General features: G+C 48.0%; 8 protein-coding genes across 8 annotated transcripts; 2 read left to right on the plus strand and 6 right to left on the minus strand.

Annotated features, from left to right (window-relative positions):
* Positions 1-26: 26 nt before the first annotated feature.
* rok1 (RNA-dependent ATPase ROK1) lies at positions 27-2,611 on the minus strand. The gene has a single exon (XM_032051219.1). It carries the CDS (start codon positions 2,244-2,246, stop codon positions 69-71), a length of 2,178 nt encoding a protein of 725 aa, XP_031918627.1. The 5' UTR covers positions 2,247-2,611; the 3' UTR covers positions 27-68.
* A 301-nt stretch (positions 2,612-2,912) lies between these two features.
* Positions 2,913-3,743, minus strand: BDV38DRAFT_278089 (F1F0 ATP synthase subunit g; the record flags this gene model as incomplete). Its single annotated transcript, XM_032058645.1, has 4 exons — positions 2,913-3,165; positions 3,220-3,304; positions 3,381-3,425; positions 3,482-3,743. 4 exons carry the CDS (start codon positions 3,741-3,743, stop codon positions 2,913-2,915), a joined length of 645 nt encoding a protein of 214 aa, XP_031918628.1.
* Positions 3,744-6,740: 2,997 nt separating this feature from the next.
* BDV38DRAFT_126479 (NAD(P)-dependent alcohol dehydrogenase) lies at positions 6,741-8,209 on the plus strand. Its single transcript, XM_032051220.1, has 2 exons — positions 6,741-7,018; positions 7,081-8,209. Exons 1-2 carry the CDS (start codon positions 6,852-6,854, stop codon positions 8,060-8,062), a joined length of 1,149 nt encoding a protein of 382 aa, XP_031918629.1. The 5' UTR covers positions 6,741-6,851; the 3' UTR covers positions 8,063-8,209.
* An 898-nt stretch (positions 8,210-9,107) lies between these two features.
* Positions 9,108-10,467, minus strand: dmaW (tryptophan dimethylallyltransferase fgaPT2; the record flags this gene model as incomplete). The annotated part of the gene is made up of 2 exons (XM_032058646.1): positions 9,108-9,264; positions 9,317-10,467. The coding sequence occupies 2 exons, from the start codon at positions 10,465-10,467 to the stop codon at positions 9,108-9,110; spliced, it is 1,308 nt and encodes a 435-aa protein (XP_031918630.1).
* Positions 10,468-11,774: 1,307 nt separating this feature from the next.
* Positions 11,775-14,663, minus strand: BDV38DRAFT_235147 (amino acid/polyamine transporter I). Its single transcript, XM_032053308.1, has 9 exons — positions 14,243-14,663; positions 14,118-14,188; positions 14,029-14,052; positions 13,881-13,970; positions 13,746-13,828; positions 13,287-13,684; positions 12,901-13,230; positions 12,196-12,814; positions 11,775-12,133 (listed from the first exon to the last, which is right to left on the minus strand). Exons 1-8 carry the CDS (start codon positions 14,363-14,365, stop codon positions 12,332-12,334), a joined length of 1,602 nt encoding a protein of 533 aa, XP_031918631.1. The 5' UTR covers positions 14,366-14,663; the 3' UTR covers positions 11,775-12,133; positions 12,196-12,331.
* Positions 14,664-15,304: 641 nt separating this feature from the next.
* Positions 15,305-16,612, minus strand: BDV38DRAFT_267791 (uncharacterized protein; the record flags this gene model as incomplete). The annotated part of the gene is made up of 4 exons (XM_032056651.1): positions 15,305-15,961; positions 16,014-16,238; positions 16,287-16,391; positions 16,454-16,612. 4 exons carry the CDS (start codon positions 16,610-16,612, stop codon positions 15,305-15,307), a joined length of 1,146 nt encoding a protein of 381 aa, XP_031918632.1.
* Positions 16,613-17,718: 1,106 nt separating this feature from the next.
* BDV38DRAFT_126579 (uncharacterized protein) lies at positions 17,719-19,749 on the minus strand. The gene is made up of 2 exons (XM_032051221.1): positions 19,346-19,749; positions 17,719-19,283 (listed from the first exon to the last, which is right to left on the minus strand). The coding sequence occupies exons 1-2, from the start codon at positions 19,561-19,563 to the stop codon at positions 17,837-17,839; spliced, it is 1,665 nt and encodes a 554-aa protein (XP_031918633.1). The 5' UTR covers positions 19,564-19,749; the 3' UTR covers positions 17,719-17,836.
* Positions 19,750-20,770: 1,021 nt separating this feature from the next.
* Positions 20,771-24,153, plus strand: agdC (putative alpha-glucosidase). Its single transcript, XM_032053309.1, has 7 exons — positions 20,771-21,231; positions 21,288-21,895; positions 21,974-22,217; positions 22,274-22,345; positions 22,399-22,863; positions 22,918-23,026; positions 23,074-24,153. The coding sequence occupies exons 1-7, from the start codon at positions 21,021-21,023 to the stop codon at positions 23,996-23,998; spliced, it is 2,634 nt and encodes an 877-aa protein (XP_031918634.1). The 5' UTR covers positions 20,771-21,020; the 3' UTR covers positions 23,999-24,153.
* The last annotated feature ends 33 nt before the right edge of the window (positions 24,154-24,186 follow it).

Here is a 24,186-nt window from a genome sequence, read left to right on the forward strand (position 1 = left end):
CGGAGGGGGAATCGTAATTTCATTTTTGTACAGAGTACTTATTATGCATGGGATTTCTAGCCCGTTTTTTACTCTTGGATGCCACCCCAGCCGTCGTCGCCGCTATCAGACTCCGCACCCGATGGTCTCTGGAGCTTCCTGTTACGGCTCGCTGCGATAGCGCCCTTCTTCTTGTTTTCCATGCGTCGCTCGAAGCCGCTCTTCGTGCTGATTCTTGTCTTCCGTTGCTGCTTGTCATCTGCCACGCTCTTGAGGTTCGTCTGTCTGGCTTTGACGCCGTGTTTCTTCAATTCTTTCTTGTCCTTCTTGCTGAGATCGGGGAGTGAGTCTAGAAGCCATTTTTGGACTGACTTTTCGCCCTCCGTGCCTCGTAACTTCTCACTGACGTCGATAATGTTGGCAATGCTCTTGACGTAAGGAATGTCTTCCTTGGTGTAGTATGTCACTGCGACACCACCTTCACGACCAGCCCGGCCCGTACGTCCAACTCTGTGAACATAAACAGCCGCCGAGTTCGGAATATCGTAGTTGACAACACCGTTGATTCCGCGGAAGTCGATACCGCGAGCCAGAAGATCAGTTGTAACAAGAATCCAGATCTCGCCCTTGCGGAAGTTCTTCATAATCTCGGAGCGCTGGCCGTCCGAGAGATCGGAGTGGAGGACAGCGATACGCGATGAACCACCAGCTTCGGGAGGAATATCGTAGCGCAATTCTGAATGGAGAGCCACGGCTCTAGGAATGGTCTGTGTAAAGATCAGGAACGGCGGACGAAGGCGAATATCTGATGCTGCTGCCGCCGCGGGATGGAGGAGTTGTCTTAGACCGAGCAGTTTTCCTTGTTCCGTTGCAGCGTAGACCAGCTTATGCTGGATGTTGGGAATGGCAGAGTCCTTCAATCCGACGACGAGGCGATACAATGGGTAGGACTTTGTGAGACTTGAAGCATCCTTGCGCTCCTTGATTGTTGATTTGGCGAGGTCTTCGATGCTCGAACCCATGGTAGCTGACCATAGGCTTGCTCGAAGCTCGGGGTGTGTGCAGGCGCGCCAGATATCGAGAGTTTGCTCGCGGAACAAGGGATCCAAGAGAACATCTGCCTCATCAAGGACAATATTCCTCACCAAGGGCAACGTGGCCATGGGTTTAGTTTTGTTTGCAGAGAGTGCATTAACCAGTTGCAGAGGCGTCGTTACGAGAATGTCGCTCTTAGTCACAGGGGCCTTGCCCTTGCTTTTCTTCTCTGTAGTCTTTTCGTCGTCCTCCGACTCGGAAGATTCAGAATTGCCCTCATCCAAAACATCCTCATTGCCATCCTCACGCTCCACCACCTGCATGCCCTTCTTCATTAAGGTAATCTTAACACCAGTCCCCGCGACCAACTTTCTCCCTTCGTTAACAATCTGACTAGCTAGTTCCTTAGTCGGCGCAACAATAACCGCAAAAATGCCTCGCTCTTCTTGCTGCTCATGGTGATGGCGCACAATCTTATTGATAACCGGAATCAAGAACGAAAGAGTCTTTCCACTTCCCGTAGGCGCGACGACCAAAAGATCCGGCTCGACTGTCTCATCCGCCTTCGACGGGGTAAGCGTCCGGTCACCCAGCAACAAAGGCAAAGTCCCCAACTGCACTTCTGTAGGCACAGTAAAGCCCTGTTCGGCGATGTTTTCCGCCAGACGGCGCGAGATCTTGTACTGTGTGCGCAACTCCTTGAAAGAGACAAGAGGCCGCGGGAATAACCGCCGAGCCTTCTTCTGCTCCTTCTTAGTGAGTGTCTGCGCAGGCTCTTCTTTCTGCTTTCTCTTCTTCTTTTTCTTCTTCGGTTCCTCTTCGCCCTGCGCCTGCACAGGTTGGATCTCCTCAAGCTCGCGCATATCCGTCACTTTGATCTTGTGAGAGTTTAAGATCGTCCGGCGCTGCACTTCATCCATCTCATCTTCGTCTTCCGAGCCAGAAGCCCGCTCCTCATCCAATGGCGCCTCTTCTGTCTTCACAACCTTTCTCGAAGATCCCGTATTAGAGCTGAAGAAGTCCAGATTAGGTTCACGTTCCTCCGGCTCATCCGCCGCAGAACCCCTCTTTCGTTTCTTGCCATTCTTCTGTTCTTCAAGTAGCTTCTCAGCTTCGGGATTACGAAATAGCTGCGGGTTCTCCGCCTTGCCCGTGGAGGGAAGTGATGCTGAAGACGGGCTGGGACCGGCCTTGAATTTGGTCGACCTGGTCAGCAGCTTGAAAGCATCCATCGCTGTGAGCTATATCGCCCGTGCGAAGAAAAAGATACTATGTGAATAGCTGCGACGGGTTTACAAGTTATAAAGGTGTGGTGGTTGGATACGCGGTATAAAAAAAAAGTTGGAGGGCAGAAATTCTTTCCCGCACGGGCCAATCAGCGTTGTGTTTCCCCATCTGTTACAGTACCGTACCTTAAAAGAGGGACTCCACAAAAAAGCTGCTAGCATGAAATTGATTCGATTCCAGGACCCGTTCTAGAAATTTCACTATGGAGGTGCCCTTGATTATTAGCTGTGTTTTTGGGTCGTATTGCATTGCTAGAGGTATGCAATTGTTACACCCTTGACATTAATGCTACGTAGATATAAGTAGTACTAGGAGATAGTAACGAATGATCAATTCAAACGCACATCTAGCACATAAATGACGAACATCTCTATACGACTTCCACTTTTGACACAGGTAAAGTAGGGAAAAAAACCAAAATAATGAACAATTGGCATGTATATCACCCCCTGGATTAAAGCATCCAAAGGAAAAAGAGGGAATCCTCCAAAAGTGCGTGATTTACCTCAGACAACAGTTAAATTCCATCGTCTATCATACAATAGTACAGAACGCAGTGATAAAAGGAAATATAAAAAAAGACAGGCCATGCATTAGTGCTTGTGGGTGATCTAATGGTCTCCGTGGTGCTCAGGGTGGCCCCTATAGCCGACAATGTTCATTCTACCGATCATCTCACCGACAGTGAAGAATCCGATAATCTCCGCGAGAGTTACACCGGCCAGGGCGATTTCCTTCTTGTTGGCATTGCGGACACGGGCGGCGATGTCTCCGGGAGAAACGAAGTTAGCGTTCTTAAGGGCGGCAGGACTGCGGAAAGCGTTGAGCAGAGGCTGGTAGAAGGACTGGAAGGTAGCCAGGTTGCTGCGGGATGTTAGTTAATGGCGGGCATTTTGTCGGTCACATGGAAGCGCTTACGGAGGAGTCATGTTCTGTCCACGGAAAACGAGCTTGGCGAGTTCAAGGCCGACCTTGCCGTAGTAGAGGGTAGGGGGTATCATAGCTGTTTCATCCAAGTATATGGTTAGCGATGCTGGTACACATGTCGACGTAGGCTGAGAGGCCTGGCGCGTTCCTACACGCAGGAGTCGTGGCGACAATGGCATTGATGACCACGGCTCCCACTGGTAGCAGGAAGGGGCGAGACGTCATGAAACGAAAACATCGGAGATCTTCTTACAATCGACGAAAGCGATGACTTTTCCGGTCCTTCCACCAACCTTCCTCAGAGCACTGCCGACGCCCTGGGCGGCATTCGAAAGAGCGGGGCCAGCGGTGGATGTGACACGAGAGAGACCCTCAGAGGCCTTAGAGGCAGCAGAGGATGCAGCCTCGCCAGCCTTCTGAGCAGACTCCGGAGTGGAGGAAGCGTATCTGACAGCGGTCCTCCGGGTCAGGAACTGCGATTGCCGAAGAACGGCACGGGACGCGGTAGCGGGCATCTTGAAGACCACAGAAAAGAAAAAAGACTGTAAAAGGAGAGAAAGACTTTTAGAAGCGGCAGAGGGAGGACAAAGGAGTCCAATGGCGGTGTGGTCAAGAGCCGGAGACACTGGATCGTCGCGCAATTGCAGGACCAGAATCTGAGATTTGAGGCTCGGGAAGTTCAGGGAAAACGCTCTCTCCACTGGGTCACGTGCACGGCGGCACTGTTGACATGCCATCCAACGGCCCGACCATGAACAATTGAGCATACTAACTCCCAAGCCAACTTCGTGATCTACTAGGCGACTAAATAGGAGTTCGGTATTATCTCCCAGACACCCACTGACCACTAAGCGCGAATTATGTACCATCCCATCAGACGGCTGTCAAGAGAATCCAGGTTTCCACACCTTGATGGAATCTACACTACCGGTGCAATCAATCATGAGATTTCATGGGTAGATACGAAGTCAAACTGGCCAAATCATCGGCTGATGGCTATTTCGCTTGGTTCCTCTGACTTTAAGCAAGCCATCATAGTACTCCGTAAAGCGACTATTGGCTAATTCGGCATTGATCTACACGTTGTTTCTGTTATCATGATAAAGCACCTTTACTTGATATCTCTGCAAATGACGAAAAACAGCAGCAGACTTTAGAAGGACGGGCTTTCATGTAAACCATACATTCAGAGAGCCAAGCGCGACCTGGTAGGAACTAATTCGATCAGACACTAGCTCTTTATGGGAAGCATGAAAGCATCATATAAACTGGGCGCAATTTATATATTTACTTCCCACTTACAGCAAGTGCAAGCCGCCGAGACCCGATATCGACTGTGATTAGGCCAGAGCATTGAAATCTCCAAATATTGAAAGTTATGCTATTGAGAGCTCTCGAATGTTAAAAATGCCGGAGAATTCACCAAAGCCATGGCTGTGACGACAATATAGCCCCACCAAAATCCTTGAGGACATACGAAATACTGGGTCGAGCCTCCTGGCGATGGAGCTAACTATTTTCTAAAGATTGACAAGTCTTGTCTATACAAGTCTCGATCCACCCCGTGGGCTCTTCCTGGGTGGTCTCGGACCGTTGGCCGAACAATGCTCAGACTCCAATATATGAAGTTTGAGATTAAAAGGAAAGTGTGCATGAGATGAAGCACTTTTATACGATCATATTATCGGCAAACCCTGGTCAGATGCTTAAACTTGAGAGATACTCGCTGACATGCTATCTGCAGGGCCTTATAGCATATGAAAAGTGAGGTCCCGTGGCGTTTCTCGCCTGAGATTGGTGCTATACCTGAGGCAGCTTAAATTGTGGTATGAGGATTCATTAAGCTTTTCTTCTAGAACCTCTCTAGAAGTTCCTAGAGCAAGAGAGGCTCCTGGCAAGTGGACTGACAAAACTGCTGGCCAATCGCAGCGGGTCGGCGTCATTTATGACATCTTTAGATTGCCCTAGGAGTAACATTATCCGGGATGTCACAGTAAAAGGCGTTTGCTCAATTATCATTCGCGACGCGGGAAATTCATAGAAGAATATGACGCTAATCAACGGCGACTCAAAGAAGTTATGTGCCAAATATACTGCGAGTATACCTATCAACAAATATATGAAATAGAGAGTCGATTTGATGCACGACTCTTTGAGACGCGATCCCCAAATCTTGGCGCTTTTCGGCAATTCAATGCTATTGTATCTTATATGCCTTTTTTGTGGTTTGCTTGTCTTCAATGAATCATACCGTTTTAGCACACTACCACTCTCTACATGTAGTTGCACCCTCGATATGTAGCAGCATCTCATCAATTTGAGACAAGTTGAACCATATGACTTTTCGGAAGACCCCGACTGACGGCTCAGTGAAACCGAGAGGATGAATAAATCCGTCCTATGACTGCCCACAACTTCAAGACCGAAGAGGGATTGAGAGTTGCCGAGTGAACCCGTGGACATGTCGGGGTGGATACAAGAGTATCGAACGGCCTTCTGGATTCTCCACCAAAGAAGGCGACGTTTCCACCGGAGAATTGCCGCTCTGGGAACAATCCCACTGAACTATGGTTCTGGCCCAGGCACCAAAACCAATGAATGCTACATGATTTGTTGGGCCAAAAAATTGATAATGCTTGTGGATTCTGATTTACCAATTCATTTTTCTTGTGGAGGCGCAAGATGTATCGAAAATGCGTGTTTAGTGGTTGTTCAATGATCACCAATGGCTAAAATCCCCTATTTAACCGAAAGAACCCTATGTTATTCTGCAGCATATTGGTTTCGGATAGAGATAGATAACCTAGCTATCAGTTTAGAAGTATTATCTTTGTCTGATGGGCTTTCCATTTTGAGGATACATTATCAACTCATTCAACCAAATAATGTTCGTTCTAGAAGCATTTTAATCAACCATCACAATGCTCGGGGCTTCAGTCAACAACAATTGCCACCATTTATAGACCAGTCGGCATGTTTACTGGAGACGTTTCTCCCTAAGAGATACTTTGTATGCGCAGACTTTTCCTATATTATCAATGGCTGGGGGTCACGAACCCGCTCCTGGTTCCTATAGTTTCCTAAAACATCAGTACTCCGAGTAGGTGTCTGCGATAGAAAGACGGCCAAAGATATTCCGTTTGAAGCCCCGGTCATACTGAGGCTACAGTCTCCAGATACGGTAATGGGTCAATTCTCCGGAGACTCAGTGAGCACCATGACTTCAAAAGGTGACCAATGGTGATGCCCCAGAAGTGACCCCCGCGGGCGCGGGGCACCGGCTAAATAAAATCTGGGCCAGTGATGGGTGCCACGATGCCTCCACTCTGTCCCGCAGGAAGATGGAGCATTTATGGAAAATGGAGCAGTAGTATCGGCTTGATGGTTGACCGTCTTTCATGCGCAATCAGGATCCTCAGTGGCTTTGCAAGCTGGGTCTGATTAAAAAAAATTATTTCCAATGCTCCTTTTCACTTTTCGCAATCTTGGAGGGGTAGCTCCGTCGGGCAGCTATTAAAGCTTGTTGGCTCCCCTACTCTCTTCCTGCTTGTCCCTCTTGCTGCATTCTCTCATTCCACTCGATCCTCCTACCGTCAATCCTCAGATCTCCTTCCTCGTACATCATGGCTACCGCAACTGTCCTCGAAAAGGCCAACATTGGTGTTTACACCAACACCAACCACGACTTGTGGGTCGCAGAATCGAAACCGACACTCGAGGAGGTGAAGAGTGGCGAGAGCTTGAAGCCCGGTGAGGTAACAGTCCAGGTTCGCAGTACCGGAATTTGCGGGTATGCACTTCTTTGGTTCCCTAGCGAGGTGTTCTTAAACTGACGATTGGTGTTCAAAACAGATCTGACGTGCATTTCTGGCATGCCGGTTGTATTGGTCCCATGATTGTCACGGGAGACCATATCCTGGGTCACGAGTCGGCCGGTGAAGTCATTGCAGTTGCTTCCGACGTCACCCACCTCAAGCCAGGCGATCGTGTCGCCGTCGAGCCCAACATTCCCTGCCACGCTTGCGAGCCTTGCTTGACTGGACGTTACAACGGTTGTGACAAGGTGCTTTTCCTGTCCACCCCTCCCGTGGACGGTTTGCTGCGGCGCTATGTCAACCACCCGGCAGTCTGGTGCCACAAGATCGGTGATATGAGCTATGAGGATGGAGCTTTGCTGGAGCCTCTCAGTGTGTCTCTCGCTGCCATTGAGCGAAGCGGGCTTCGCTTGGGCGACCCTGTTCTTGTCACCGGTGCTGGTCCCATCGGTTTGATCACTCTCCTCAGTGCCCGCGCCGCGGGAGCAACACCCATTGTCATCACCGATATCGACGAAGGCAGACTAGCATTCGCCAAGTCGTTGGTTCCCGACGTTATCACCTACAAGGTGCAGACCAACCTGTCCGCCGAGGATAACGCTGCGGGCATTATCGATGCTTTCAACGATGGCCAGGGCTCCGCCCCCGATGCCTTGAAGCCTAAGCTGGCACTGGAGTGCACCGGCGTCGAGAGCAGTGTCGCATCCGCTATTTGGAGTGTCAAGTTCGGTGGCAAGGTCTTCGTGATCGGTGTGGGCAAGAACGAGATGAAGATTCCGTTCATGCGTCTGAGCACTCAAGAGATCGACCTTCAATACCAGTACCGTTACTGCAACACCTGGCCTCGCGCCATTCGCCTCGTGAGGAACGGTGTCATCAGCCTGAAGAAGCTTGTTACACATCGCTTCCTCTTGGAGGACGCTCTCAAGGCCTTCGAAACTGCTGCAGACCCCAAGACAGGGGCTATCAAGGTTCAGATCATGAGCAACGAGGAGGATGTGAAGGCCGCTTCTGCTTGAATCAATCACTGCTGAAACAAACTTCAGTCCCGGTGTTAAAGGTAGTCAGTCACGTTTTATACCTTTTGTGTTTTTTCTGATATCATTTTCTGCAATGATGAGTCATGTAATGTTATGATGATCGTTTTAGATATATTACTTTGAACTATAGACATTCTAGATGAATTCTATTCCTTGAGCTTCTCAACATCGGCTTGTGTCTTTTCTTGTCTTGAATTGGAATAACGTAGGCGCGTTGACTATATTTGGTTTCCGCATCGTACCTGAATATGGGGCTGTAAAGGCTGCTTTTATATGATTGCCCATCAAGGACCTTGGGGGGGATTCAGGCCTCCATGGTGGCTAGCTTGTTTTGAAGTGCATGCATGTACATTATTACACGCTGATTTTGATCCATTTGCTGTTGTAATAACCCACCAGCTTTCACCATCAAAGTGCCACCAAATTCGCCAATGGGAGAAAGTGCTCTTATGGCCAGGCATTTCAATCATGATCTCAACAAGTGTTTGACGGTAGAAGTCTTATTTAAACAACTCCATGTTCTTCTCAAGGTAAAGTATAAAATCTTCTCCAAGCAAGGCGCTATCACCGACGAAGCCTGACTACTTATCACCATGGATATATGAAAAGAAAGTAAAGAATCATATACTGAAATCACTCCCACGCTTCCCATATGTGATGTTTACCCAAGACCGTCCTGATCTCGCCCCATGCATGCATGCCCAGAACATGGGAATGGGCACAACACGCAGCTTATAATTGACTTCCAAAGGGCTTGAACACAAGCCATGTGGGCCTTTCACATGCGTGGCATTCGTGCCTTTCTCCATTTGAACAGGCATTGGTGCTCCCTTAGAAGGCTGGGGACTACACGAGGAATTTTTATAAGGCCATCGAAATACGGATTTTGGGGTCCGTTTTTCATTAGCACTAACTCTGATGTCCACACATACACTAACGGAGCCACATGAATACTCGGCCCGAACCTAAAGCACAGTTTTGTCCAATATAAATCGTACAGGAGGAGAGCACCCTTGGCAATATCCTAAAGGTGTTCCTGTATTGCCTCGCTGGACCATGACTTTCTCCAGCCACCGGTTTCGAAACTGTGTAAGTACACGCTTAAATAGGCCTTCTGGTCTCGGTAGGAGAATGATACTAATGATTGGAGGTGGTTCATCTCATTGGTGTCCCCGTCAGGGCTGGATATTCGTTAGCTTATCTGTAATAATGATGCCTTGGATGTCGACTCACTAATAAGAGAAGAGGTTGTCTTTGTATGTTTGAGCCATCTCCGTCCACCCTCTTCGGGCACAGAATGTAGCGACGGCGTCTGCGACTGCCGCGTCCCCTACACCAAATGTATGGAAGTAGACCTGTGGGGCTGGATACGGGTCATTTGGGTGGAGCGTATAATTGGCCAGCAGAGGAAGCCGTTCGTTGACTTTGGAGTCAAGTTCCAAATAGCCGCCATCGGGAAAGTGACATGGACCTTCAGGGATGTTGAGTAGATCCCATAGTTCCCGGAGTAGTCGCAAACCACTGATAGTGATGGGATCCTGACGCCGATAGCCGAGTGTCCAGAGGTCCTCCAGGTGCAGCCAGTCCACTGTCTGCTCAGCCACATAGATTTTGATCCGTGAACGACTCGGGTCAATCAGGTCGCAGGATATGAGACGGGCCGAAAGAGTCTTGTCCTTGTGGGAGTTGATATAATCTTCCAAAATGGATAACGGGTCATCCAGCTTCCGTTCCCAGTCCACTCTTCGCACCGAGTCGAACATGAGCTGCTCAATTGGAATACCAGTAGCAACTGATTTGAGATAAGGATAAATGTACATCTTGACCTCGAACTTCCCACCTTTCAAATCCACGCCTAGTTTGTTCTGCGTCCTGACTTGTCCCTTGTCCAACCCATTGTCTCTAACGAACTTCGTTTCTTCTGCATCCAATACTAAATCCTTCTTGAATTGAGCAAACCACTGGAGATCAACCTCAGACCCCAGCTTCGCGAGCTTCCCAAGACATTCCCAGATGATATGTGCATTGAAGGGATCCTGCTCGGTCCCAGATAACGGACCGATGGGCTCAAATGCAAACCTCACGACCGAATTAGAGCAATTCAAGCTCAATTCATAAGGTAGTCCAAACCGGCTGAGGATGCTCATCCATCGGTCCCTGCCGTTTGCCGGATAGGGACCCAAATACGGAACCACGCATTTGTGGTGGAGACATAAGTATGAGTATTGGGCATGGATGTTGTAGCCTGCATCTTTCAGGATTTTTGCAAACATTGGCCCGGTACTCTGCCACCAGTCTCGCTGGTCCTCATTTGCAAAATCTAAGATTTTGCTGAGGACCTGGAATGGTTCGAGTGCGGTGATAGTGGGCGTTTCGTGCGGCATATTGTATCAACCAAAAATACCCGGGAAGAACAGTAGTGTAATTTAGAAGCAACGATAGAAAAAAATTGGCAAAATTCCAGAGCAATAGGTGATACATATATAATCTATCTATGCTTCATTCCGCCAAACTACCTTCGCGGGCCTTGATCCTGTTCACTTCTTGGCCTTTAGACACGGCAGAGACACTCCAACAAATGAGCGAACATGCAGAAGTGTCTTCTCTTGGGTCAGGCGTGATATGTAAGCGCTAATATATATAATTTCGTATTTGTTATCACACGGCTTGGCTGGAAGCCTGAAGAACCAACAGAAGATCTAAAGGCTCTCTTGATTAGGGAAATGCGTCACAAAGTAATATATCTTAGACAGTATTTCGGAACCATGGTCTATCAATTATATATTAGCCATAGAAGGAAACCCGGTTAATGATAGCGAATAGTCACATAGAGTAATGGTTGGTGGCTATCTTAGTGTGAAAGATGACTATATATACACAAATGTATATCATATAGAAAGTTGGAACGTGGTCAGCCGGATTTCAGGGTCCTGCACTAAAACAAGAATCAGTTGGTGCTGTTTCATAGATAACCCGGATTAATCTCGAATGATACTTCTTATCGTGGCGCAGTGGTGTCATCCTGCTGACGAATTTACAACGGCTTCTCGAATGCTCATGTATGGCATATTATATTGGACGGTCATTGCCGCTAGCCAAGCTAGTGTCTCACTTGTAATGTAGGAATAAGAAGTAGGATCATGGTTTATTAAGCTAACAGAAAAATATGGTTTATCACCCTAAGATGGCCACTTACTGTCCTCGCCCATTTCAGATTCCAGGCCCCGGTTAACAGCGGCTTCACGGGCAAATTCTGTCACGAGTCTCTTTTCTTTAGCCCTTGGTTTAGGGTTTCCCTATTAAGTTAGGTTTCCCTATACTATTATGTGAATACAAAGGCTTGGTCTTATTATTTATATCATTATACTTGATTCCAATAGAAGCTTATCTGGTCATTTCCAAGAATCACTACTGTAACCTGCTTGCCATATAACGCATACTATCACTGGAGGTTCTGTGTTCTGCTGGCACTCCCGTGCACCAGATGACATAGGCAGCTCACGATAGTCTCAGTAGAGATCAACAAACTCCATCATGATCGTTTTGCTCTTCTGGACCCTTACAGAACTCAAAACTAAGAAACTATTGTAAGCTGGGACTAAATGAGGTCGCAACAGCCACAAAATACAGAATATTCAGAAGAAAATAAATCGAGTGGATTGCTTGAGCGCAACATTGGTTCGCAATTTATATAGCACATTAAAATAACTCGCATCAGAATAGTTGTAGCTATCTCTATCGACTTGCCTGACACGTAATGGGGGACCAGTTCGGCTCACTCCTGTATTTGTGATGATGTGCCTCTTCCGCCTTTTTCTGCTAACCTCTATTTATCCTCAAGATGGGAGTACTTTGAGATGTATGTTGGTCTAAACAGGATCGATGTAAGGAAGGTGGGATATTATGCACAGCTCGAGGCGTTACGGCGGGAAATGTTGCATTTGATTCCACACGCCGTATTTTCATGGATCCAAAACTGATTTGACTTTCAGATGTCATGAGACGGTAGCTACCCAGACTGAATTTTAGTGACATGGAAGCGTGGCTTACCTATAGAGAACACAGATTAGCAGTCGATCTAGCATCGTTCTCTTCAGAGTCATAAAACTTACCAATCGTAGAGAAGAAACTATCATGCTGACAACAAAAGAATATAAGTCACCTCTCAAATTAGTTCCAGAAGTAAAAGGTACTAGACCATCCCAGATCCACATGTATAGTATAGTGTAAATCCACACTTCACATGAATCAAAGATGCATCTCAACAATAGGTCCCTCATAAACATTCCTCGCCCTTAGAACATAATACACCAGGCTCAAAATAATAACACCCACAGTGCCAACCACACTAAAGTTCATTGTATCAACCGTAACCGTATGCTGCGGCGGCCAGAAACTAAAGAAGACTGCGATCGTCATATATATAAGCGCAAAGGTATTGACCAGGATACCCCAGATACCGGGCAGATGGAAGGGGCCCCAGACGAGCTTTGCGCCGGCCGTGTTGACGATGGCGTCGTCGCTGCTTTTGGAGCTGCCGATGCCACCTGTGCAGCGTCTGTAGAGGAGGAGGCTGGCGACGACCATGTAGGAGAGGTAAAGGCCGGAGATAGACATGGAGACGAGGTCATTGAAGGCGACTGAGGATCCGATGTTGATTAGGGCTAGTAGGCACGCGACTATTGTTGTGAGGCCGACGGAGTAGATTGGGATGGCGGATTCTGGGGTCACCTGAAATTACCTTAGTGATTGATTATTTTTGTAGTAGGAGGGAATTTTGCAGGCGGAATGGAGGATGGGGATTGCGATGTACATACCCTGCTCCATAAGCGCCAGCCGGGAATTCCGCGGTCTCTCGCGAAAGACCAGAATTGCCGCGATGTTGAAGCCAACATGCCCACCGATGTGCATATTCCCATGGTCGTGATAATAGAGCCCATGGTTGCTGTGCCAGCCACAGAGTGCGTCGCTTGGAGGAAAATCGCCATGAAAGGATAACCAGTTGGAGACACTAGGGCCGCATCGATATCTCCCAGGCAGAACAACATTGCGATCAGCATGCTGAAACCTAATGTTCCGTTGATGAGAACACTAAGCATGATAGAGCGTGGGACAGCAACGGGCGCGTTTGTGATTTCTTCAGACATCTGCAGATAAAGAGTCAGCATCTGTTCTCATTGGCAGTTGAAACCAAGAATCGCACATGAACAGCAGCGTCACCACCTGCGAATGCAAATACACAACCGACTAGACCGATGAAGAATGACAAGCCCTGCGTGGGCCATTCGCCCAGGTTCAGGAAGTGGGTGAACACCTCCTGCGCACTCGAGTGATCCGCCATGTATGTTAGCGGGATAAGAATGGCGAAGAAACCGAGAATGTGGAGGATGAGGATGAGGCCCTCGAAACGGGGCAGCAGATTCCCTCCCACGCTGTTAATACCTACGGAGAAAACAGCGACGGCCCAAAAAAGGAGAGTTCCATGCCAATTCTTGGGCTCATAACTGGAGTTTGTGAGGACGATAAGGCCTTGGATGAGCGTTCCAGAAAGAAAGCACGAAGTTGCAAACGTTGCTTGCCATCCGATGACCGTGAGCCAGCCTGAGTCGCGGTGTGTGAGTAGCAATGAATACGTTTCTCGCAGGTTTGATGAAGTGCCCACCTGTCAGGTAGCTGAAGAGCTTCATTGCAGACGGAGGTGCCAGCATAGAGCACCAATGATACTGACCGCCAGATGTTGGTGCCCTAAGAAACTGTCATCATAGAATCCTTTTACCACGATAGGATTTTTTCATACATCGATGCCAGCTCTGATAAAACCACAAAGGTCGCTGCAACACCGGCCCAAACGAAGATGAAACCATACACGGCTCCTGCTGGGCCTCCACTGGAACCACTTTTGTTAACATCTGACCGAATAAAGGGATAGCGGGTTGACACCATACTTTTGAAATGCCTGCAAGAATAGTCTGCTCGTATTGTTAGTAAGGTTGATCATGTCAAATATTCTAGTAAGTCGATGTAAAGGACGTACACGACAATGCCTTCCCACGTGATGAGGATCGTGCAGCTGAAACCCAGCATTGACATTAAGCCGAAATTCCGCTAATGATGATAAGCAAGGGTCAGAAAGCGTAGACAATTGTATAGCTGGGATACCTTCAAGACAGGGCGTTTGCCCAAGCGGATCAAATTGACATCATCGGTCTCTTTACTTGAGAAGCGACCCTCTACCTCGTGCGAAGTGGCAGGCGCCATTTGCTTGAGCTCATGGGAGGCCATGGTGAAGCAAATGGCCTTGGAAAGAATGTAACGGAGGAGCCTTGAGGGGTATATCTGTCAAAACAGTCGTTATAGATAGCAAGAAACCCAGACTCCCAAGATTTAAGAAAAAGAAACGAAAGTGCGGGTATCTGGCCATGTTTAGGAAGGAATGTGGAATGTTTAACCGCAATCCCTGTCTTATGCAAGTTACTCGGTAATTACTTAAAAGTGAGCTGCAAGACAAATGGAAATATTTAGTCTAGAAACTAGTCCGACCCTTCTCGTATAAGAGTTTCCATCATATAGGGGGGTCAATTAATATCAGACCTCTTTAGAATCCCTGACTACCAGTAGCTATAACGGGTTGTATTAATTTGTCGATGAGTACGACATATGTAGACCCTTGTAGGGGCTAACCCTAAGATGCCTGGCGATGTCTCTGAATCGTTGCATCCTCGGAGGGTTTCGCGAAGCCAGTTGACTCCCCGAACACTACCTCAGACGGACACAAGTCTGTGTTGAACACGTACTAATATCTAATAGGACTAAACCGCTCTCCTGATATATTGAGGTTGTATATCACTCGCGGTTATTCCCCTGCGGCCCCACAATGGACAATTCGCGATCAACCCAAACGGCACGTCGGTTGTACCGCTAAAATCCTGATGACGCCCTAAGATATTTAAGTAGTTGGGTAGGTTGAGCTAGATTCGAGAATGCCAAGGAGTCCCGCTCGGCTCCCATCGGTGGAATTAATATGCATCCCAATATAAGTGGAAAACTTTGTGCGTACTGACTCTGGATCTAGAACCTTACGACTCCAGTCATTGGGCCAAACAACGGCGGACTAAAGTTCAGAGAGAAAAATAGTGTATGGAGTGGAAAGACATTAATATAATATTCATATCATCCAAAATTTACCATGAGATTAAAAGAGATCTAAGGAGTGCGACCGCATCACTTGGAATTCTCGGCGAAACTACGCCGTACCTCGGTCACTGTCCAAGTCCTAATTTCATGAATAATATGCGTCTGGCTCGACTGGCTTTCCCCATCCCAGCCCAGCGATGGCGTCGAGGTAGTCACAGTAGCCTGGTGGGTATCCTGCATCGGTAGGGGGACAAGCTCATGCGCATCACTGTGATCTGTGCCTCTTCGACTCCGGGCACGCGAAGCGGAGTATGAGCCGTATCCCTTTTGCGAGTGACCGTAACTTGTCATACCACCAAGGCGCATCCCCGTTGAGCGCAGACTGTCGAGGAACGGTTTGAACTGGGGCGAACAGGCCGTGACAATGCTTAAAGACTGAACTAGCTGGGTGGATATCGTCACGGGCCAAGTCTCATGGGATGGATCGGGAGAATCGGCAGTTTTTGTAGCATACACAAGCTGGCAGACAATCATAATAATAACTCTGCGCACGAAGTCAGTCGAGGCTAAGGCGACGGAAGATACCGGGGATAGTACGAACGCGACCCGAAGCAGAAACACCCCGGCCAAGACGGCCTTTTTCTTCATATGTGTCTGGATGCGTACAATTACTAGCATTGCCTGCACAATCATACCACATTCCAACAAGATATTCGTCGTGCCAAGATAATTCCACCAGCCATTCTGTTGACCCCATCAGTCATTTATCCGAATGCAGAAAAGGGACATCACCCACAATGTGAAAGCATTTCCCATGCAGATAGTCCCAAGTTCGAGGCGGTTTGCACTGAAAGGCTGAGGTTATGATGCCAATCACCCCCCAAACAACAGTAAACATTTTCAGGCCAACTGCAATGCGGTGGTCTGTAGAAGCAGGTGTCAAGTTATCGATAAAGCTGATGAGAGCGAGTTTAGAGAAACACATGCTCAAGATGAAGAGGATATTCGCTGAGTATTGCGACTAATTCTTATAAGTACAAGTATCCAAGGAGATGCGTGTCTTGCTCACCTTCATCATTTCTTCAATGCTGGAACTACTCAAACTCTCATAATACTCCCCGTACCCGTTGGCAGTCGCCATCGACACGGCGATGGACTGCGCAGCGCAGAGTACCTGGTGGGAATCAGCATCCGTATCGCATAACATCTTCCGCCAGATTCCAAGTCAAATCATACCAAGGAAGTGATGCTGAAGTAATCATCTTCAGTGAATTTGCGAAAGATCCAGTACTTGGTCCCTAGTCGAGTGATGACGCTCAGAATTGCCGTCACCAGCAGAAACCATGTCAAGACATTGACCGCTGGAGTCCAGCTGTCCGGCGAAAAATGGGCCATTGCACGCAAAATGATAGGGGCGATGCTGGGTTCACCATGTGGAATGCAGATGTAGACTTATTTGGACTATTCCTTGTGTTTCCGTCCATGACAAGCAAACAGCAAAAAAAGGCAAAATTATTTTTATTACGAAAGAACTAGATCTAGCCACCCAGAATGATTTTCCCATTGGCAGTTGTTGGAAAGGGAGATCATAAGCCGCGTACCGGCGGCGATCTACTCTGTGTGTGTGTGTGTGCCTCTAGAGCAGACTAGAACCGTTCGTCAAGGGTGGGAAATTAAACGACCGATTGAAATTAATATTAATATGAGAGCAATATAACTCGAAGGGGCTAGGGCGCTCAAAGAACACAGAACTATTCCGTATTCGCTCCATCGCTGGTTCAATTATTGGACTACGTATTTCCCTTGTTAGCACCTGAGACGGTTTGCGGTGGTGAAACCCAGCATGGCCTGATGGATCCGTGTTATACTGAACCCCTAATATAGCTCTTGAGCTGCTTGATTTGTTCGATTCGCCTCGTGGTCGCACATTAATCTGGTCCATGGGGACGGGTTGCATGCCGAAGAAGGGGATGTCCGGGCATTGAAACGTGCGGTCCGCATGATTCAAGCCGTTGAGCTTAAGAAGCCAGCATGAAGTGGAGATGATGGCAAATCAACGTAGGCTAACTTGCTAAGACAAATGAGAAATTTATCACCCACTGTGGTCGCGGTGCATGCTCCGAGGACGCTAAGTATTGGGAGGACCTTGTCCCCACTACTTACTATATGGTCACTTTTACCCGGATTCCTGACACCAAGTCGAGTTCTTGAGACTACGAGAGCAACAGAGGGCGTCAACACCAACATATAACTATCTCACGCCCAAATCTATCAGTATCAGCATGAGCAAATATTCAGCCCGACGCAGGTTTGGAGCGCGGGTTTATTGTGAGTCTGGCCCGTCCATAGTAGCACTGCTATAATCTCGGTGAAACCTTTCCGTTTATTAGATGCTATTACGATCATCTTCGCAGATCCATGATCTACATTTTTTAACATTGCCCTGACTTCAGGGTTTCAAGGGACTGTCGGAATAGGACGCGGGACGAATGGGCTTTGGACAAGATCAATGTAGCATTAACGGATTTATCGGCTCGCATTGCTATCAAGATTTCATAATATCATGTTCCCTCCTCTTCAAATGTTACCTGGATTACGATACGCTTCAAGTGCTCAATATCACAAGTTGTTATCAAAATATCTCTCACATTGCTCTTTTATCCACTGTGACCGTTTTCGAAAATCAGATGGGAGTTTGACACCATCTTCACAGATGTAGGCGTCTATCAATGTTGGAGGGACCCATTCGAAGTAAACATTCGGTACGTTGACTGTAACTTGTCGACCCTTCCTTTGAATTTTCTGTTCAATGATGTTGAGCCCTTTTACGGTCTCGCTCTGCTGCCAGGCGTCCAAAACCTCCGATGACTCATTGTTTTCCATGGTATGTGCTTCTGTATCACAGCTCTGCATCGCGACTTTATCGAGTTCACTCACAACGATAATGTCTGCCGCGGGCGAGACATGCCGCACGCTTAGAGCTGCCGGCAAGGACCCGGTTTTGTTACTAACTGACCCATCAGCTGCAATGCGATCAGCTGCAAGCAGAAGGAAATCGACATCCTGAGCTGCAAGGGCGACTGAAGCGTCGGTAAAAATAGATACGTTGACTTTGGGGCTGTTCGGTTCGTTCTCAAGGTACTCTAGAAGTGAAGATGCTAGTGAAACACCTTCAAATAACGGGCGTGATTCTAAAACGCGGATTTCGATTGATTGAGCGCCGGAGATCCGTGCCAACTGTGCAATGCATTCACGAATGGTACAACTTGCAGATAATGTTAAGATTTTCAAGTGTTTAGGTACAGAACCCGTTCGGCTAATTTTAGACATCGCGTATGATCCGAAATTGAAGCTAAGGCGAAGCTTATATGATCGTATCTTTTTCTGAATCCGGTCGAAGAGCTCGGAGATGTGCAGCTTGTTGCAAGTTTCCTCAGGGCCCATGTTCAATAAAAACATCTCAATCTCAGTCAATGTCATCAATAGAAAACTGAGAATGGCCGCGTCCATACTTTGACGCCCGTTTTTCCAGAGATGCCAGGCCGTCATCTTGGCTTTCTGCCACCATGTGCCACTAAGAGTGATGGGGTCGTCAAGGTGGACCAAGACCGCCCGGAGGATGTTCACTGAAACAGCAGCTAATTTTCGTGCGCCACTTTCATGATCGTGTTGAAGCTGTTTCAGACCATTCGCCAACATCTTCCCTGGCGCTGGGCCAAGTTCGATCTCGAACCAAACTTTTCGCAAGCCCTGTCCGTAGTAGTGGCTGTCCATCAAGTCATACAGATTCGACTCGTGGTTATCCCATCCACCCATACCTTGATGAAGACGTGAGTTATCTACCTCGGTGCTGAGACCTGACAGTGTATTGAGATGGAATGCGAACGGATAAAAGAGGCATTTCTGGCCGATAGATGAAATCTCTGAAAAAAAGCTCTTTCCATATCGAAGAACAGAGAGTGAGGATGGTGGTATGGTTGTCTGCGTTTTGATCGTCTTCCAGGCGGTATCCACAGGACTCGAACTGTTGTCTTCCATTACCCCTAGTAGGGTCTCTAGAGGGCCGCTATGACAATTTATCTATCAGAACTAATAGTACTTAAGAGTATGAAGGGTTGTGGGGCGAACCATGGCAGGGTAGCCCTATCGCTTTTCCGAACCTGAGCACTATTTGGCTTTGGACCCTTTGGCAATTCTGGTTCTATATTGGCACTTCGAACGATGAAACATAGAACTGCCCGATGATATGGTGATTCTGGTCGCGGGCGGTCTTTAATCTGCACAGACTTTAACGGTGAAGGCTGCTGCGTAGCCGCTTCGAGCTCAAATGATGTGAAGATTGCCATGGGAAAAGTCTCAATGATTTCGACGAGAACACATTGCAGGGACGAGACCACCGCCCTTTTGAGTAGTGTATAAGGAAAGTCGAAATGGCATTTTCACCGACAATTCACAAACACGTCATGCCATTGGGCAGCAACGTTGATAGGCCCGCAGAAAATGGAATAGTACTCTGAGTAAGGAGCATATCCTGAAGCTGGCGGAAGCTGACTGGCCTACCATGTGGAGGCGGGATCCACGCTTCAGCTCAGTCTGGGAATAAATCTCGATTCTTGCCGATCAAACTTACCGGCGGAGTGACCTGTCTCACTCGGCTGACACGAGGATGTCAAGAGTGTTGTGGCAAGCGTACAGAATTTGTCGAGCCGGGCATCATGTTATCTGAGAACCCGGGAACAATTTACCTGGCGGATGATAGGAAATATGTCTGAATAAGGAGCTTCGAAATATATCGGCAGTGGTGGCGGTACTTTGTCGAGCTGAATCGAACACCAGTTCTCGCTAAGCCATCTCGGGTCAGGCGAGAGTTGATCCCCTCTCTAAAAGGAGTTAGCATATGTCGATCCATTCTATCATGGTGATATCAGCCTAGAAACTTGCTGTCTTTAGGGCTACATCAGTTCCTGTCAGTGAGGAACCCTTCTCGAGTAGTTCTAGACTATACGAGGCAGGTGACATTGTGTGGGTCGTTCTTTTAGAATTCCATTGTGAGAATTTAAGCACTGACGGGCACGTGAAAAGTAAGTCCCCTTGGACTGTAGTGTGGATTCTATCTTCTTAAATTCATATTTAATCAGTTTACGCCCGTCAACTGATTATTTCATAGGTAACCAATTTTAAGAACTATTCACTATGAGCGACGATTCGGGGCTAGAGTAAGAGATCAATTAATATAAGAATATAATATACAATGATTTCATGTCTGCGGAGAAATGTGGGGTAACTTTCATTGTTCGAGGATTATCCTTGTGCCCCTCCCAACTAATAATTCAATCTCCTGTCTATCAACATGCTGAGGTTACTCGAAGGTCGTCATTGCGTTCCATCTCGTGGGCGAGATACCCTGCCCTAGAGAAAATACCCGATATTTGGCCGAGATGGACAGGGTTTGCATGGTTACCCTCGTCCTACTCCAGTAACCCCCTCATATTCTTGTTCTTATCCTGATTCTTGGATTGCTTCTGTTCCGGCCGATTCCCGAGCCAATGTAAGCTTCGGCTCACCTCCAACTTCCGATTATCCCGCTTGGGTTGACCGTGATGCAGTTGATGTGAGCAGTCATACAATAGTGCGCCACTTATATCCGTATTGGGCCAACGTTGGAAATGTAACCCATCCATGCATTTCCCACAAGTCAACTGCCATGCCTGGTCATTATAAATTGTCACTCTCCGCTCGCTCTGGACCCTGGATCCTTGTTGCATCCACTCAACCTTCAACACCAACCTCACCCTGAACCCCGATGTTGGGTTCTCTCCTACTTTGTGCCTCCTTGGCCGGGGCTGCCGTGATTGAGTCACGAACGGACACCCAACAGTGCCCTGGATACAAGGCATCCAATGTCCAGGAAAATGATCGGTCTTTGACGGCCGACTTAACCCTCGCAGGAAAACCCTGCAACACCTATGGCACAGACCTGCAGAACCTCAAGCTTCTGGTAGAGTACCAAACCGGTAGGAACAACCACCGTTTTTTCTTCGGAAAACTCGATTGCTAAACATTAGATTAGGTGAGCGTCTTCATGTCAAGATATATGATGCCGAAGAATGTGTGTACCAGGTGCCTGAAAAGGTGGCCCCTCGTGTAGACAGTGGCGAGGGCTCTAGTAAAGACTCCGCACTTAAGTTTGAGTACGCGGAAGAGCCCTTCTCATTTACCGTTAAAAGAGACGATGAGATATTGTTCGACAGCTCTGCAGAAAATCTTATATTCCAGTCGCAATATCTGAAGCTTCGCACCTGGCTCCCGGAGAACCCCCATTTGTATGGTCTTGGGGAGCATACCGACTCGTTACGCCTTTCCACGACAAACTACACACGTACCTTCTGGAATCGTGACGCCTATGGTACCCCCGAAAATAGCAATTTGTACGGCACTCACCCTGTGTACTACGACCATCGCGGTGAATCTGGAACTCACGGTGTCTTCTTGCTGAACTCTAACGGGATGGACGTTTTCATCGATAAGACGGCAGACGGCAAGCAATACCTTGAGTATAACGCCCTAGGAGGAATTTTTGACTTTTACTTCTTTACTGGCTCGAATCCAAAAGAAGCCAGTATAGAGTACTCTAAGATTGTCGGCCTTCCTGCTATGCAGAGTTACTGGACTTTTGGGGTATGCGATACCCTATCCGCACACTTATTCTATGATCTTCTCAAGACTCTAGTGCATTGACTAACCTATGATTAATAGTTGCATCAATGCCGATACGGCTACCGTGATGTCTATCAGGTTGCGGAGGTAGTCTATAACTATAGCAAGGCAGGCATCCCCCTGGAGACTATGTGGACGGACATCGACTACATGGACCGAAGGAGAGTTTTCTCTCTTGACCCGGACCGCTTCCCCCTGGCGAAGATGCGTGAGCTGGTCGGTTACCTTCATGATCACGATCAGCGCTACATTGTTATGGTTGATCCTGCTGTTAGCGTAAGCGGTAAGTAGCGGTCATTCTCTTTTAAGAAAAGAATTTGATTAGTTCTTTCTTTACAGACAACGGGGCCTTCAACAGGGGACTCAAGCAGGGTGTCTTCCTGAAGACTCAGAATGGAAGTTTATACAAAGGTATAAAATCACGACCGCCCAGGATAAATAAAAATTTGCTGAGACAGGATCAGGTGCCGTGTGGCCGGGTGTGACTGCTTATCCAGACTGGTTTCACCCTGACATTCAGGACTACTGGAATTCTGAATTTAGTACCTTCTTCAACGCAGAGACTGGTGTCGACATTGATGGCCTGTGGATCGACATGAATGAGGCCTCAAACTTCTGCCCAGACCCCTGTACTGATCCAGAAAAATATTCATCTGACAACAATCTTCCACCTGCACCACCACCCGTCCGGTCAAGCAGCCCTCGTCCGTTGCCTGGCTTTCCTGCCGACTTCCAGCCTTCCTCTGCCAGCCATTCTCAGAAGAGAATCTTCAAGGCAAAGCTCGGACTTGAGGGCCGCGATTTACTTAATCCACCTTACAAAATCCGGAACGCGGCCGGGTCCCTTAGCAACAAGACCATCAACACTGGTATCGTTCATGCTGGAGAAGGATACGTGGAATATGATACACACAATTTATATGGAACGAGTGAGTATATATGAGACCCCCCGAGGGCCTGTACTTTAGGCTAATCCACCTCAGTGATGAGCTCCAGTTCTCGTGAAGCTATGCAGCATCGTCGCCCCGAGGTGAGGCCTCTGGTTATTACCCGCAGCACTTATGCGGGCGCAGGACGAGACGTTGGACATTGGTACGTTGGGCACTTCCAGGATGAAAACTGTAGTTAACATACAACAGGCTCGGTGATAATTTTAGCAAGTGGGAACACTACCGGATTAGCATCGCCCAGGGGCTTGCTTTTGCATCAATGTTCCAGGTCCCTATGGTTGGAGCTGACGTTTGTGGGTTCGCTGGTAACACGACCGAAGAGCTTTGCGCTCGCTGGGCCTCCTTGGGAGCTTTCTTTACTTTCTACCGCAATCATAATGAGATCGGTAACATTGGACAGGAGTTCTACGTCTGGCCCACAGTAGCGGAATCCGCTCGCAAGGCTATTGACATCCGGTACCGGCTTCTCGATTACATCTACACCTCGTTCTACAAGCAGTCGCAGACCGGCGAGCCATTCTTGCAGCCGATGTTCTACTTATACCCCGAGGATGAGAATACCTTCTCTATCGACTTGCAGTTCTTCTACGGTGACGCCCTTCTTGTCAGCCCAGTCCCCGACAAGGGCCTTACTTCGGTCGATGCATACCTCCCCGATGATATATTCTATGACTGGTACACAGGCGCACCCGTTCGCGGCCGTGGCGAAAATATCACACTCAGCAATATCGACATCACCCACATTCCCCTGCACATCCGTGGAGGCAGCATTATCCCCATCCGGTCTTCAAGTGCCATGACCACGACTGAGCTTCGCGAGAAGAGCTTCCAGCTCATCATCGCACCGGGACTGGATGGCACTGCGTCTGGTAGCCTGTACTTGGATGACGGTGACTCCTTGGAGCAAAAGGCCACCCTGGAAGTCGAATTCGAGTACCGCAGAGGTGTGCTTCATATCGATGGGAAGTTTGAGCGTCACGCCAGTTTGTTAGAATCGGTCACTCTACTGGGACCAGGCAAGGGTGGATCACGGTCTCGCCGTGAGGATGGTGCCAAGAAGACGATCCAGACAAACCTGGAGCTTTCGAAGCCAACGGAGATTAAGTTGGAATAAATAATGATCGCATCTGCACCGTATTGAGATGGTAACTGGGTCGTCTAGCTAGTCTTACGCAAAGACAGTTTTCTCCAACCATAAACTTCGTAGGAACCTTCTTCGCAAATGGGTTGAATTCCAAAACATAGAATTGGAGTAACTTTGTAGCGTAGAGGACTATAGCGATGAGTACCTCTGGAAGGGGC

The sequence above is a fragment of the Aspergillus pseudotamarii genome (assembly GCF_009193445.1).
Source record: "Aspergillus pseudotamarii strain CBS 117625 unplaced genomic scaffold BDV38scaffold_4, whole genome shotgun sequence".
Taxonomy (NCBI): Eukaryota; Fungi; Ascomycota; class Eurotiomycetes; order Eurotiales; family Aspergillaceae; genus Aspergillus; species Aspergillus pseudotamarii.